General features: G+C 38.1%; 1 protein-coding gene across 1 annotated transcript in view; it reads left to right on the top strand.

Annotated features, from left to right (window-relative positions):
* The window catches only part of LOC124717272 (nuclear RNA export factor 1-like), a 158,419-nt gene that overhangs the window by 86,205 nt on the left and 55,663 nt on the right, over positions 1-16,551 (top strand). The window contains exons 10-11 of the mRNA XM_047244085.1: positions 2,372-2,408; positions 12,277-12,506. Coding sequence (XP_047100041.1) covers positions 2,372-2,408; positions 12,277-12,506 — 267 coding nt within the window. The remainder of the gene's footprint in view (positions 1-2,371; positions 2,409-12,276; positions 12,507-16,551) is intronic.

The following is a 16,551-nucleotide window of genomic DNA, read 5'->3' as shown; positions in this document are numbered from 1 at the left end:
TCAAGTCGGATAAATATGAAGAAAATCAAAGAGGGCCAGTCTGTGAGTTCCCATTGGTAGCTTCATGATACGTGATAGAGGCAAAGAGGTTAGATAGACAGTCTGTCCTGTATTCTGCAGGTTGTATCCACACTTTTTACTGTAGTATTGTGGAACAAATCAGTTTTAAGGATATTCACAGGGTGAGTCGCTATACTGTTCACCTCGGATACTTTTTGAATTACTGAAGATATCGCAATACTATTTTCAGCCAAATGAAATTTGAAAATGTCCCCTTAAGTGATGTACTATCCCTTTTCATAGTAATATTAATTAGAATGATATTGGTATAACAGCAACTTTTCAAATGGAATTATAGTAAGCAGCTGCTAGTATCGCTCTTCTGAAAGAGACAAATCTGATGGCATTTCACTCTTCAAAATCTGACAAGTAGTTTTTGGGGAAATTGGAATACTTATAACCTAAGATGTGTCTGTTTTGAACATGAAACAGACAGTTGTCTTATGCTGAAATTTGAGGTGTCATATCCAAATGAGGAGGAAAAGCGGTGTAGTACTGCTACAATACTGGTAGAAAAATAACGTGGGGGGGACATAGTTTTTTCTGTACACGTCATTCGTGTGTGTGGAGTACTATCAGAAACCAATGTATGCCACTTTTTTATGAACACACACACACACACACACACACACACACACACTGAGAATGAAAGCTACTACTCTTCTGTGTCCCTTTTATACAAGTACTGTGGTGGTGCAATGCACAGTTTCCACTGTATGGTGGATCAAAGCTGGAGAGCTGGAATTGCTGCAGTTTCATCCAAAATGTTCTGCTATGGTCTTTGAAGACTGTGAGGGTTTTTGCAGTACACCTTAATCCTAACAGTTCTCCACACAAAGTAGTTGCACACTGACAGATCAGGTGACCTGGGTGGCCAGTTAGGACAGCAACCAGACTGACCTCCGCTAACAAGCCTGTCAGGTGTGAAGATTGTGTAAATGTGCTCAGAGGTTCGGCCAGCTGTGTGGACAGTTGCTCCACCCTTTTGGAAGATATTTTCCTCCTCCATTAATGCTGCCACAAATGGTATCACTCGCTCGAGACACAATTATTTGCCCCTCCCTGTATTTCCGGATTTGAGTATGAAATCATGAATTTTCACATATAACAGAAATCTGTTTTATGTTCAAAACAGAGGAATCCTAAGTTCTAAATATTTTAGTTATTAAAAAACTAATATTCAGATTTTGAAGAATGAACAGCCTCTCTTACAAGTAAAATTAGCAGCTGAAACTACTATAATTGTAGTTGAAAAAGTGAAATTGATGTTGACCTCTGTATAATTAAAACAGCTATAAAAAGTGACTGTACATCGTTTGTTCAGGACATTCTCACAAATCATTTGGCTAAAAACAGAATCATATTATCTTATGCAGTTTCATAAATATTTAGGTGAATGAATATCTTAGCTGAATCACCATGTAAATGTAATATGTTGGTGTGGGGAGCATTTCCCTTTGCTTTGTTCATCATAAGTTCAACCCTAATGCAAACAAATGCCTGCTCAGCAAATGCAATGCATTTAGACCACATGTTGTGACACCACTGGGAACAGACACTACTTATATATCAGTTATTTCATTGTTATTCTTGTGTAAGTGACACAATAAATCATTGCATGTCTTCTCAGTTTCTGCCAGTCACTGTCAGATACTCAACTTATTTAGTTCTCGTTTCAGTTCTCATTTGACATTGCTGTCTTTTTTTCTGCAAGTCATACTCATACAGTCTTGTAATTTGTGTTAGCTCCAAAAATGTGTGAAATTGCTGCACATCCTCTAGTGAAATGTAAGTGCAGAAACTTATTAAAAATCACTCAGAAACAGTTCGTGTGTCACTTTTATGTTTTTAGGGAAAAATATGCCACTTTTGAGTGATACAGAGTTGGCATCCCAGTGATCTGACTGAAAACTCTTTCTGAATACAATAACACAGTATTTTAAAGGATTGTGATGCGCACTATTTCTGCCTTCCTATAGCCGGACCACCAGTAGAGGGGCACTTTACAGGCTCCAGCTCTACACCTCCAGAGTGCCCTGGCCAACCACATTCCCTCCCTCCTTCCTTCCCTCCCATCTTAAATTAAGGAGTATTTTATGTTATGGCTATTGCCATTGTTCTGATCTAGTGAAAGTAGATGTTCGTATTGGCTCCAGGAGTTTCAAAATTGAAAGCCTAACTCCAAACTCACAGCCCAGAGCCACTAAATGTATTTCTAATGTGCAATTACTTTAAGAGCCCAGTCATAACTAATGTTTTACGTAAATAAAAGAGCTGCCAAATGACAATAAAAGTCTTGCTTTCATTCCAGCGTCATCATGAGGGACTTTCCATGTCTCACTAAATTGGTAAGTTAAGAAGTGTACATAATCTTTATAACCTCAGTTTGCATGTTATTTCTCGAATTAGTTTGTTCTTAATATCTTAATGCATAAGGTCCTAGGATACTTAAAGAACTTGCCACCTCACCGACAGTGCATCCTTTACTGAAAGGTTGAGCCACTTTGAAAGTGTCAGAGTGTAGAAAATTGCCCATTTATAATATTATTTCATATTTTTACTGTAATCAGAGAATTAAAGGGTTAGTAGATGGCTGAACTTTTTTTGCTGTGCTCAGTTATCAGTTTATCTTGCAGTGGAGGCAGGTTAAGATCCAGAGAAATGGGATGTTGTCAAACATAGAGTGGAGTCAACTGATAACTTTCTCAAACAGCAGGAGTGCTATAAGATATGACTAAAAGCTGGGACTGACAACACTGCGGCAGGACGTCAGTGCCGATAGCTGGGTGTGACGCAGAGTACTGGGGGCTACACTGGTGCCTACGTGTAGGGGAGGCAGTAGACCAGCAGTGTGGGTGACGGTATAAAGGAGAAAGTTGACATCTCTTATAAGACACCAGTCGGGGTACACAGCAGGGAAATAGAATCCCCAGCAAAGAGAAAGATACCTGTCAAAGCAGTTATGTCTGCAGCAGAGAGCAGCCAGGTGTATAGTGAGAGACTAAAGAACAACAAGGAGTGTCACAGAAATTATTAGAAAACTGAAATGGGAGATTCTTGCAAAAAAAGGCTAAGAGCTATACTTGGAAGAGTTTACCAAGCATATATGTGGGTGAAGAGTGTAGTGCAAGTGTCAATTTTTGGTAATATTGGAGATCACTTTTCCTAGTTAGTAAACAACTTGCTACTGTGTGCATTTTTTCTACTTATGTAGAAAGTTCCATAGGTAAATTGCGCACATCGTCTCACACTTGGACCATTGCACAACAAGAGGGTACATGTTCAGGGTTTCCTGGAGGCACAGTGAAACGCAGTACAGTGGAATTACTCCACTTATCGTACTACTCCTTCAGATAACAATTTTTTTCTTGTCTTTCAACTGATTCCAATTATACACACAATTCACATACCATGTGTACACAGAATTGCCAAATTATTATTCATGCATTATGTCATCTTGTTGTCCACATTTTAATATACAGTCTGCTGCTTCAATTGGGATAGTTAATTTTTCATAAAACATTTTCTTTTAAGATAAAGTGGTAATTGAAATTGTTCCCGGCTATGAGCTAATGACTCTTTGTTCAAAAAATAAGTCTCCCGTGACCTGCAGTTCTGGGTGACTTTTCCAAAACCTACCACTTTTTCTAAACCTGTCCAGTCCTTTTCCTTGACTCCTCTTCCTTCCCCTTCAACTCTTCTGAAAGATTGTGTAAGTGTAACCTTCTTTTATGTGGTTGTTCTGCCACCACTTGGTGAGTACATCTTTTATCTATATAATTACATCATATTGTCAAAAATACTTTTCGTTGTTTGAATCTTTAAGCTTGTTTATTTCCCAGATTTGTCATTATACTTTTGTTTTGCCCTAATTTTTCTGAAATGGATAGTTCCTTTGGTTATCCAAGTAAGCCACTAATTTAGAAATTGTATACATTGACACAATCAAATAGTTCATCTGACATCAATACTAATGACCAATTTCACTGGTTATTTATACCCCCTCCAGACAGTGAATCTTCGGTCGAGGCTAGAATTCAATCAGTTAACATCTGTGTGTCAGCGTCTGCTCTTATGTGTAAAAAGTCGCCAATTGCAAACCGTGATGTTAAATTGTGAGGAATCCATACTAACTGATTAACACCACAGTGCCCAAGCCCGTGGGTAGAATTCTTTCTCAAGCAATATCATAGTTTCATGCATCTTGGCAGGCCAGGATTAATAACTAACATTCAGGCATCTGTGTGTAACAACATTCCCCCGCATTTTGTCTTTTTTGTGAACTTTTTGGAGAAAAGACCACGTGACTAGAAACTAGCTAATGACAAATATAAGTAAATACTCTATATGTACATATTTTACATGTGTAATCAGTTGAACAATCGGTGAGTGTTGTGGGGAAGTATGGTGAAGCAAAATGCTAGCAATGAACTTGTTAAAAGGCTATTGATGAATTATTGTACCCTATCTGATACCTGTATATATGGTCACAAACTTGGTTTACTAGTGTGATCATGATGATGGAAAGAGGACTGATCAGATAAGAGCCAATAACAATATTTTCACAAGTGAATTGCTAATGATATGAGAAAACATAGGAATAATTGGCCATTGCAAAAATGTGATTTAACGAAAATGACCAGTAAGACACCTTAAATAAGTGGTGTTCCATCTGTTATTAGGCTGGTATTACACTATCAAATTTCTTTGCCCAATAGCTTTGCCAAATAAACATTGCCGGTAAATACAATTGGTGTGTACCGACAACTACAAAATTAATAGAGATGTATGAAACTGAGGAGGCGCTTTACAATGTGAGGCACCCTGAATACAAAAATAGATTAAGAAGATTGGAAACCTGACCTAACCTAACCTAACCTAACCTAACCTAACCTACCCTACCCAACTCTCTTCTGTAGCAAAGAATCAGAATGTTACAGTGAGCCTGTATTCTGCATATTCTGCACATATAGCAGTTCTTAAGTGAGTATTGTGCTTTGTGATACGAGGATACACTTCACTGTGCACATACATAAATGTATGTTCATCCATTCTTAAGTCATTGATGTACGACTTGATGTCCTCCACTATAAGCTCACATAACAAGTTTTGTTGAATGCTTTTACTGTGTCATCATAAAACCCACGGCTTCACCCAAGTACATTTCCTTTTTTTTTTTTTCGGCCCGCTTCTCTTCCACATGTGCACACAGTGCAGTTGTGGTACATGTAACTGCTGCAATTAATAACAAGTTGTTGTTGTCAGCCATCTTGAACTTTGATGAAAAATGTGATGACAGTCTAATACCCCTTTTAACACCATCTCGAAGATCTGTATGAAATATATTTGACGAATATTTGATCACATCTTTGATCAAATCTTTGACAAAGAAATTTGATAGTGTAATACCAGCCTTACTCAGTCTAGTTAAAAATCCAAACAGTTTTTTGGCAAGAGACTGTGAGATTAAGGTGCTGCTGAGCAACTGCAGCAGTCTACAACTAGGTTAGTAACCCTACAACAGTTCTGCTAACAGGGTGCATCACAGTGTGTGAGTGAAATAGAGTAGCAATTGGAAACATACTCCACAGTTGAAGTACACACTCAGAGCATTTAAATTGTTCACACATTCACTATGAAATTCTGGCCGTACATGGACCAAATGCAATGTCACATCCAGTTATAGTAAAATAGTGCTAGAAGTTTGACCGAGACCATATAGATGTGGGTGATGGCTTATCAGGAAGGAAGGCTGTCAACGTTGACCACAGATGCAGATGACATTCTCCAGGCAGTTGAGAAGCTTACTTGCAGCAGTTGTAGAGTGATGATGGCAGACACTGCTCAGCAGAAGCGCACCTCATTCCATCGCCGGAGATTGTCTGCAGTTTCGGAAATCACCCTGACACCAAGTTCCGCAGTCACTGTCACCTGCACAGGAAGGTGCAAGGTTTACAGACACATCTTTTCACACCTGCAACAAAGAGGACATCTGTGACACGGAGAGACACAACCTCACCTCTGCAAAAGAAATACAAAGTTGCGAAATCATCAAGGAAGCTCGTGACAGCCATTTTCTTTGGCTGTGACGAAGTTGTGAACACAGTGTTTATGGAAAAAGGCACAAGCATTAGTGCCAATTCCTGCTGTGCAACACTAACACCACTGCACAGTGCCACCAAGAACAAGATGTGGAAAATTAAGCAAAGGCATTGTTCACTTGTGTGAAACTTTATACCAACGGCATGCACAATACGCGTTGTGTTTTCAAAGGAAGTTTCAGAAGTACCCACCTTACAATCCAGATCTTGTTCTGTGCCATTTCCATCTTTTTGGCAAGCTGAAATAACATCTGTAGGGAAAGAGCTTTTGTTATAATGAGAACGTTCACGCAGAGGTGCGGATTTCTATCATCAAGAAATTGAATGATTGGTAGAAAGTTGTGACCGTTGTTTACAGAGATTTGTTGACTATGTTGAAAATAGCTCCATGTATCTACGGCACTTTGAAGTGTAGTGCAGCATTTGATAAAAGTTACTTGGCCTACCATAACAATGTGTAACATAATTTTTTGGAGGCCCTTTGTAGATTAATATAATAAAAAACATTCTTTATTTTACTGGTGGAGCTATGGTTGAATGATTTCAGAATTATTTATATTTATTTTGTGCTAATATCAGTTCTTGTAACATTTTATGTTTTGTTAAAATCAGCTCATAATAGAAGGGTACTTATTTATTTACAAATGATAGAGCACAGCAGTCAGCCATCATTCTTTCAGATTTTATGTAGCAAGTTTAGATTTCGGCTAGTGCCTAGCCATTATCGATGCATTATTTCATAGTATCAAGGTATGTCAGTTTCCTGTTTTTCGGGTGCCTATCACAGTTCTTTCAAGACAATTCCCATTACATAGATATAATCAGGACATATATAAATTCAATTCTATTGTGCATATAGCTTATTGCAGATGCACCTCAATTCAGTCAAAGGTTAATTTAGTCACCCTGAGATGAATACCCAACACCAGTTTAAGATTTACTTAACACAAACTGAATGAGATAAAAACATGAACTATTACACAATTATGAGCACAGTTACTCACACAGTCATATTCAGGTCATTCCTTACTGTTGTGTTGGCAGAAGAGCCAACACCGTGTTACAACTGGAGGCCAAAATGCACGCGTTTTAGCTCACACAGGCTGGCGTGAGGAGGGAAGAACTATACTGACGTGAGGTCTGGAACATGACAAGGAATGAGAATTCAGAAAGCGGACGTAATTAGTTTGATACTTAACTTTAATCCATTAATGATGAACGTCACTCTTGACGGTACATGATTCACAATATTATCTGTTCAGATTACAGTAACTGAATATGGCGTCTTGCTAGGTCATAGCAAACGACGTAGCTGCAGGCTATGCTAAACTGTCGTCTCTGCAAATGAGAGCGTATGTAGACAGTGAACCATCACTAGCAAAGTCGGCTGTACAACTGGGGCGAGTGCTAAGGAGTCTCTCTAGACTAGACCTGCCGTGTGGCGGCGCATGGTCTGCAATCATTGATAGTGGCGACACGCAAGTCCGACGTATACTAACGGACCGCGGCCGATTTAAAGGCTACCACCTAACAAGTGTGGTGTCTGGCGGTGACACCACACTTACCAAGTAGTCAAGAGCTCCACACATGACCATCCTGAATTTTGATAAAATTTTGTGCGAACATTCACAGGTTTTCCAGTAAACCCTTGTAAAGTCTATGTATTATCAATTCAATACTTGTGGCTGTGTAGTCATTGGTTTGATCCCATAGTGCAGCTTTCAGCAGTGCAGCCCTGAGTTTTCGGCAACTTTGAGACATAACATCTTCAGCAATATTTTCTTGAAAGAAACAAAATGAGGTCACCTTGCACAATGTTTTGCCCTCTCTTAAGTGAAATAATACAAAAACAAATTTGGTAGTACTACATAATGAAGCCAGTGGTAAGATCCTAAATCTGTTAAAACAACTAGAGATATACATCCATAAAATCAAATACCAGAATCTATGTTAAGCGAACAAACAGATTTTGCATGCCATAGTTATTTCAGTAATTTTAAAGATCTATTCTAAAGTTATTCCCAGCATATGTCAATTTTAATAATTAGATCTCAGACCAAGAATAAATTCATCTTTGATAATACCCTGTATAAAAACATCTGTGAAGTGTTTACAAACATGTGCACACAAATGTGCCTCTTGATTGAAGTGATATGTATGAACAGATTGGAGAAAAGTTAAAACTGCTTTTCTTGGATTGGGTGGCAAGTTTACATGGTTCATTTTTTCCACTATATTGCACGTATTTTCTGCATCTGACTTATGAAATTCATAACCTAACATCAGAACTTTTCGTGACATGAATATGCATTTCACCTCATTCAAGAGAAAAAATTGTGTATTAAGACAAATTCGTGACTGAAGGCGTCTTTTAATTCATACTTCCAGTGGAGTGAATACAGTCACGGTTGAACCTCCAAAAATATAATTCTGATAAGGATAATTTGACAAAAAGTCAGCAAATAAACTAGATGCTTCAAAAAAGTTTTATATCTCTGAATGTAATTGTGGGATAAATGAGAAACTTTGCATATAATAACTTCCCAGTACAAGTTTTTAGAAAACAAAATTTCATTCTGCTACCCTGACAAGAAGGTGGAAGTGCATTGGGGGGGGGGGGAACCTTATTCCGCTGGTACTAAGATTAAACCTGACATCTTTTATTACATTCCACAATTGTCTAGTACTCTCTGGGAAATGTAATATCGAAAGTCCTGATGACTAGAATGTGAGACCGATTTGGAGTAACTTGAGAAACATAAAGAGTGGTGTCTGTTGTAACAGCTCATCACAACATATTGATGAATATTTTTCTGCTATGATAACTACAGGGTCAAACTGGTTATAAACTTCAAAATTTCACTGTGCACCACCGAGACACTGGACACATGGCAGTAAAATTTTCCTACACTGGATTCAACAAATATGGTATAAAGTGGCTTCAAGTCTTACCCCATTGTCACGTGATGTAAATTTTGGTGAAATTCTTAACAATTTGCCTGACTTTTTTGAATGGACTTACTTTATAGAGAATTTTGAGTATGTCTTTTTGTTGTGCAATGCCATTGATGTGCAAGTTTTATTTTGGTTTAAAGTGTAGCATATTTTGTGTTTGGTTAGTTTGCAGTTTATGTGGAATGTTAGTGTACTAATGAAAGTGTGCACGGATACAATTCACAGACCTACTTATAGAAGCTTCCTCGGTTGACCCACTGGTGCACTCTGGTGAGCCACCAAAGAAATGTTTTGTAAAGTACTATACTCCATAAATTGTGTTTGTTCTTTCTGTAACAAACTTGGCAACAAGTAAGGGTTACGTTCCTTCACGTGTTAGTGTCAGTGCTAAGTCACTTAGCGAATGTCTTGATGGAAGAAATACTCCAATGAAATACTTCAGTGTCTCATTGCCCAGCAACAAGTTTTCACAGAACAATAGCAGACTCTCGCCACCACCCTCAATCAAGTGCTGTCTGTGTGTCTGCGCAGTTTACTCTCCTGTCATTGCAACTGTTGCTCTTTCTGGCATAAGATGAATCAGCTAAAGATTGGGACTCTTGTGATAGATGGCGATGCCAACGTTTTCAAGTTTTTCGCGTGGGCGATGCAAAATTGAGTTGTAATTGTTTTCATAGAATGTGCCACAAACTTTTGTAATCTTTTCTGGTTGTTTCAGTAGCTTTCAACTTAACTTTCTGGAATAGTGAAAATGTTATTTGAAGATTTGCGTATACGGAAGTGTAAAGAATGGCATAAAATGCTTCTGAAAATATTTATACTAGTTTTGGAATGAGTCTGTTACCAATTTAAAATACAATGCTGCGATTAACTAACTATTATGTATTTCAAAATTGACAAACAGCTGTATTTTTTAACACTGAGATTTAAACACACACAAATGCCATGGGAAGTTGGTAACTCAATAACTTCAATTGTAATTAAGTTTTTTACCGGTTTATAAATTGAGGGCATGTTGAAAAGTAATGCCTCCAAGTTTTTTATTCTGTTCTCATACCACTAAAGATATTACATAACTCAGGTGCTTCTTTGACACAAGTTGCAGCCCTCAGCTACTAATTGTAGCATGTGACATGGTGGTATGTAACGTAAGTAAGTTAGTGTGTGAGAAACAGCATGCTGTAATTGAGTTTATAACTGCAGAAAACTTCATCCACACATGTAGCACCCTCTCCTTCAGCACGACAGTGTCAGACCACACACAAACACTGTGACATCTGCAAGAATTAGACACCTCGGGTTCACTGTCATCGATCATTCTCCATTGGCCCTTCTGATTTTCATCTGCTTCTAAAGCTTAAAGAACACGTTCGAGGACTTCAGTTTGATAGTGATGAAGCAGAGCAAGCAGAGGTGGGGTTGTGGCTCTGTCAGCATAGTCAAACATTCTGTAGTGATGGTATCAATAAAGTGGTCTCTCATTGGGAGAAATGTGTTTGTAGCCTGGTTAACTATGTTGAGAAATACATATTTAGATATGAAAACTGAAGATGTAGAAAGTTAATAAAGTTTATTTCATTGGAAAGGCTTTAAGGGTATTCACATAAAAAATTCAGAAGTATTAGTTTTCAGCCTGCCCTTGTAACAGCAGAGCAGTGTTTGGTTAGTCAGTATTTGAAAACTGTGTTCGACATATATTTTTCGGTTGGTTAGCTTTTGAGAACAGTATTTGATTGAATGAGAGCTGCATTGTGTAGAAGGTAGCACTGATTGTTGTGCAAGCAAGTTGGTATATGAGTGTAAGAAGCCAACGGTGTTACCACAGTGTTTTGCACCTTGAAGAAATGAAAAAGATGTTACCAAAATAAATGTGTCAGGTTATTGATTTATGACAACAACTTTGGACCACTATATTCTGCATCGATGATAACTATATTGTTAGTCACCATATAGCGGAGATGCTGAGTCGCGATAGGCACAATAAAAAGATTCACACAATTAAAGCTTTTGGCCATTAAGGCCTTTGTCAGCAGTAGACAAGCATACACACACGGACACACACGCGCGCGCGCACTGCTGTTCGCAGTGTGGTCTCAGCTCTCTGAGACTGCAGACGTGTGCAAGTTGTGTGTGTGTGTGTGTGTGTGTGTGTGTGTGTGTGTGTGTGTGTGTGTGTGTGTGTGTGTGTGTGTGTGTGTGTGTGTTGGCGCGCGCGCGCGTTTGTATGTGTGTCTACTGCTGACAAAGGCCTTAATGGCCGAAAGCTTTAATTGTGTGAATCTTTTTATTGTGCCTATCGCAACTCAGCATCTCCGCTATATGGTAAATAGCAACTTTCCTTCTCTGGTATTGTACATTCCATCTTGGATTTTCCATTGTTTGATAACTATATTGTTCTAAGATGAAAATTGATTGCATTATAGGATGCATGTGAAGACATTTGATGTATGCTGTTCTGTGATGGTAAGAAAAGGAAAGACCATCAGTTCAAAATAAGCATGTAATCATGGAACAACGGAGGTAAATGCTCTTAATTAACAGAGGAGGGTAAGAGTGACACAGTTTGCCAGAAGATATCCTCAGTCCATTCCCGGAAAGCATCATTAAATTTGAATACCTTCTCCAGTATTGGTAGATACACCAAATATTATGGACAGTAAGACAATAGCAAATGTAGTTTTATAGTAAATTATTGTCTACAGCTCATGGTCTAGTGAGTAGCATCACCACCTCTAGATTGCAATGTCCACCATTCTATTCTCATTCAGGGTGGAGAGTTTCTTCTCAGGGAATGGGTATTTGTAATGTCCTAATCACTTTATTTCGTCTTCATTGACTTGAAAGTTGCTGATGTCAAATAGAAAGACTTATACCAGGCTGCTGAACAACCGCAGACTGGGTCTCCTGGCCAGTAGTTCCATACAATCACATCATCATTCTATAATAATACTAAGGATATAAAGTAATTATATCATTTAAAAATGTTACTGTTGGCAACAGCCACGTTTGGGAGCAAATAAAAATTATCTATCTGTAAATATAGCTTGTCTGCTATGTTGACTAAGCTGTAATGCAGAAAAAATATTTACATTGACTTTTTTATTTTTATTTATTTATTTTTTTCATACTATTTGATGTATCTGTTTGATCCTCACTCTAGGATGGGACTTACCTACATTGCATACTGGGCTTGCCACAGTGGCGGCCTAATTACATTTTCTGTAGCAGTCACGGTGACTCAGGTGAGCTCGCTGACCAGTTCGTCGAGCACTTTTTCACACTGTACGACAGTGAGGATCGGGCGTGTCTTCGTGGCCTGTACCACAAAGATGCCTACTTTTCCCTGTCTAGCATGTACCTTCCAGGACAGAGCACATCATTCCGTGCGAGGTGTGTGCATTTTCACCAATATTCTCTCATTATATATTAACTGCTCCTCGAGCATATTTTAAGTGCAAGTGCAGGTGACCTATTGGAAATTAACAGTTTTCAAATGAATGCTAGTATGTTGACTTTTAATAAAAACACCTTTATTCGTGGTAGCAGCATTGTTTCAGCAATTCTGTCAGATCTTTGCTAGAAGTTACTCATAACTAATGCCAAAAGTTGTTGGTCAGTCAAATCCACCTCTTCTTTAACGGCAGCTGTAGACCCCTTGGAGTTTGGTGACACCACACTCTCTTTGAGGTACAATCTTTTGCTGTTTCATCTCTTGTAACTTTATGGAAATACTTTCTCTTTTCGTGAGTCATTTAAAGCTTCCAAAACATGTGGGAAGTCTGACAAAATAAATTTTTCACACAGTGTAGTTTATTTGCACACTTCCCCACTAAAATATTTATTTTCACATTTTGCATGAGTATAAAGTCACAGTTAACAAATGCATTGCTGTTACAATCAACATTTTACAGTTTTCCGGTAAGTCAGAAGGCAGACAACCTTTAGTGTGTGATACAAATTGGAACTGCCTGTTACAAAAGTTAAATTTGGATAGTTTTTTTGTGTCTGTTGTCTTCATTTTACAATTAAAGTAGTGATAGTCACAGGAAATGAGGACAAAGAAGTGGTATTTTCTGTCCTGCATACCTTGCTACACAAAGTCTTCTGAGTGATGGAAGAGTAGATCTGCCAAAACTGGAATGGAGAAGATGGCTCATGAGTCGTGTCTGGGTAAGGGGAGGTCTGCATTCAAGTCCTGACCCTATACACACTGTTCTGCTGTCAGGTAATTTAAGACTGTTACTTCATGATGAAGTCCTAAATTTAAAATTTTGTCATTGTATGGTGAAATGCTCTGCTGTATGGAGCAAAAAGTTGGACATTAAATGAGGCCATGGAAAATGATGGGAAAATGAGGAATTGTGACTTCATAAGAGAATGCCATAGGGTCTCATGGGTAGAACACACTGGCTGTGAAAAAGTAATGTTGTAGTCAAACTGCCAGACAGGGGTGCCAAGTGTCACGATTCACAGGGAGACTGTGTACCTGGCACATGTAGTGCACAACGAAAAATACAAATCTCTAAATTTTATTTTGAAAGTAAAGTGAACAATGTGTAGGCATAAGGTTGATGTGTGCATTGCATAGTGATCGCCATTTTGTGAGAGATTGGGTGTGGCACTTACGGAGGGAGAAGATGTCAGAATAATACTGTAAGAAAACCTGATAAATATGGTTGTAGGTTTCAGTTTAGGCAGGACTTAGACTTTGACAATAAACTTACTAAGATCTAGACAGCCATCTAATGTGTCAAAGTGAAAACTCTCCCTTGTCATGTGAACAGCTATTTTTCCCATTATGACTAAGGTGATAATACCAGGCTCAATTAAGGTTTTACCACAAGAATAAAGCAAGATCAGTACAGTATAAAAAGCTACGAATTCTGCAGTGGGATGAAAAGTTGGTGGAACACTGTTGAATGATGATAATACAGGACTGTCTTGCATACCAATAAAACACAAAGAGAACATACAAAGGAAAATGAAACATTGCAATCCAATTGAGCGTTTGTGTAATGCGAATAGTTCATAATGAGTTTCTTTGGCTCATGTCCCCCCCCCCCTCCCCCCTTTCATTTAATACTTTCCCAGATTGCTAGTTAATTATTGGTACGTAGTTTTACGTTCCATGGGTCATTTGTAGACTTAAGCATGATGATGTGAAACAAGTAATTTTACATTCAATCACACAATCATATACGGGCTGATGTTCTGATGTTTGTGACTTTTGTTTTTATTAATACACCTGCAAGTTATCAATTCCTCTCCTCCTTTTACATATTACATAAACAGAAATTCCATGGAGGAATAGAAGAGATTGTCGAGGAGAAACTTTTTCAGTTTCTTTTCAAATTTAAGTTTTCTGTCTGTCAGGCATTCTATTTCATTGGGTAAATGATCAAAAGCTTTGGGGGCTGCATTGTGCACTCATTTTTGTTGTAAATACATCCTTAATGCGGAATAATGAATGTCATTTTTACCTTCTGGTATTCTAATTGTACATAAATGTTCCTATTGAAATTTAATGGTGTATTTACAAAAAAGTTCATGTGGGAATAAATATACTGTGAAGCAATAGTCAAAATGTCTAACTTCTGGAATAGATGCCCACAAATGATCATGGATGAGCGTCATATACAAGTCTTACTGCGCATTTTTGGGCAGAGAAAACCTTTCTTAAACATGTGTTACCCAGAAAATTATTTCATATGACATTATTGAATTAAAATTTTGCAAAATATGGCAATTTACTGATTTATCCCTCCTCAAAAATGCAAAGATTTGAAGTTCAAATGTGGCTGAACCAAATTATTATATGAGTCAAAAATGGGTATTTTCAAATTTAAATCCTCACAAGTATCTAAAGATATAGCTTTTGAAGTTCTTGCTTAGTTATTATTTCCTCACTGCATGTTATACTTGGTGTAGTACCTCCAGATATGCAGAACTAAATATGTTGTGTGATTTTGACATTGAGAACAAGACCAGTTGCAGAAAAACATTCCATAATTCTTTTAAGAACATTATTTACCATTTCTTCTGTTGCTCTTTCCTTCTCATCCCATCCAGTAAGTCTCCCCTCGCCCACGGTTCTGGTTGACTTTCCCAAAACCTTCCCATCTTTCTAAACCCCTCCGTCCATTTCCTTTACCCCTCTTCTTCCCTTTCAACCCTTTTGCCTGAAGAAGGAGCCAATGGCTCCAAAAGCGTGCACAATTATAACCTTATGTTACGTGTGTGATCTGCCCCTGCTTAGTAAGTAGATTTTTATCAATCCACTTCATTTATTTTGTAAAAAATTGATTGTTTCTGTTTTTCTATAAATGTTTGAATTGATTACATTACTAATGTAATGTAAGTGGCTCGAAGATTTCTTAAATAATATAACCCAGTAAATTATCCTCGAAGGCAGGTGTTCGACAGAGGCAAGGGTATCGTCGGGAGTGACACAGGTAAATGTGATATGACTACCTTTATTCTCTATATGCATAAATAATCTGACAGACAGGGAGAGCAGCAATTTACGACTGTTTGCTGACACTGTGGTGTGCAAGAAGGTCTCGTCATTCAGTGACTAGGACATACTTTCTAGTTGGTGTAAAGAATGGCAGCTTGCTCTAAATGTAGAAAAATGTAAGTTAATGCGGATGAGTAGGAAGACAGCATTACTAGGCTAGAGCTTCACACAGTCACATCAATTAAATATCTAAGCGAAATGTTGCAAAGTGATGTAAAACTGTATGAACACATTAGGTAAGGCAAGTGGTCAACTTCATTGTTTTGTAAGAATTTTACGTAAGTGTAGCTGCTCGAATGTTTAGGATCCTCACCAGGTTGGGTTAAAGGAGGACATTGCTGCAGTTCAGAGGAATGCTGTTAGATTTGTTACCAGTAGATTCAATCAAACAAAAATATTAAGGTGATGCACTGTGAACTCGATTGGGAGTCCCTGGAGGGAAGACATAATTCTTCGTGTTAGGCTCCGTTGAAGAAATTTAGAGAACAGACGTCTGAGGCCGACTACAAGATGATTCTGCTGCCATCGACGTACATTTTATGTAAGGATCATGAAGATAACAGGAGAGATATTAGGGCTCACAAGGGGACTTGTGACAGTCATTTCTCCTTCGCACTGTTTACGGGTGGAACGGGAAACAAAATGATTAGTAGTTGTATCTGGTACCATCCACCGTACAGTGGCTTGTGGAGTATGTATGTAGATGTAGATAAAGTGTCATCTGCAAAGAGAACTAATTCTGCAGGAATATTGTTAACATATGTGAGAAACAATAGTGGACCTAAGATTTAACCTTGTGGAACCCAACTCGCTATGTCTCCCAAATCAGAAGAATCTAGGTCTCCCCTTGTTTTGTTGGTTGAATTATTAAGTGCAACTTTGCTCATTAATTTTATTTAATATGAAATTGTCCATTTC

This window comes from Schistocerca piceifrons, chromosome 9, assembly GCF_021461385.2.
Source record: "Schistocerca piceifrons isolate TAMUIC-IGC-003096 chromosome 9, iqSchPice1.1, whole genome shotgun sequence".
NCBI lineage: Eukaryota > Metazoa > Arthropoda > Insecta > Orthoptera > Acrididae > Schistocerca > Schistocerca piceifrons.
This window is presented reverse-complemented; position numbering and strand designations above follow the sequence as displayed.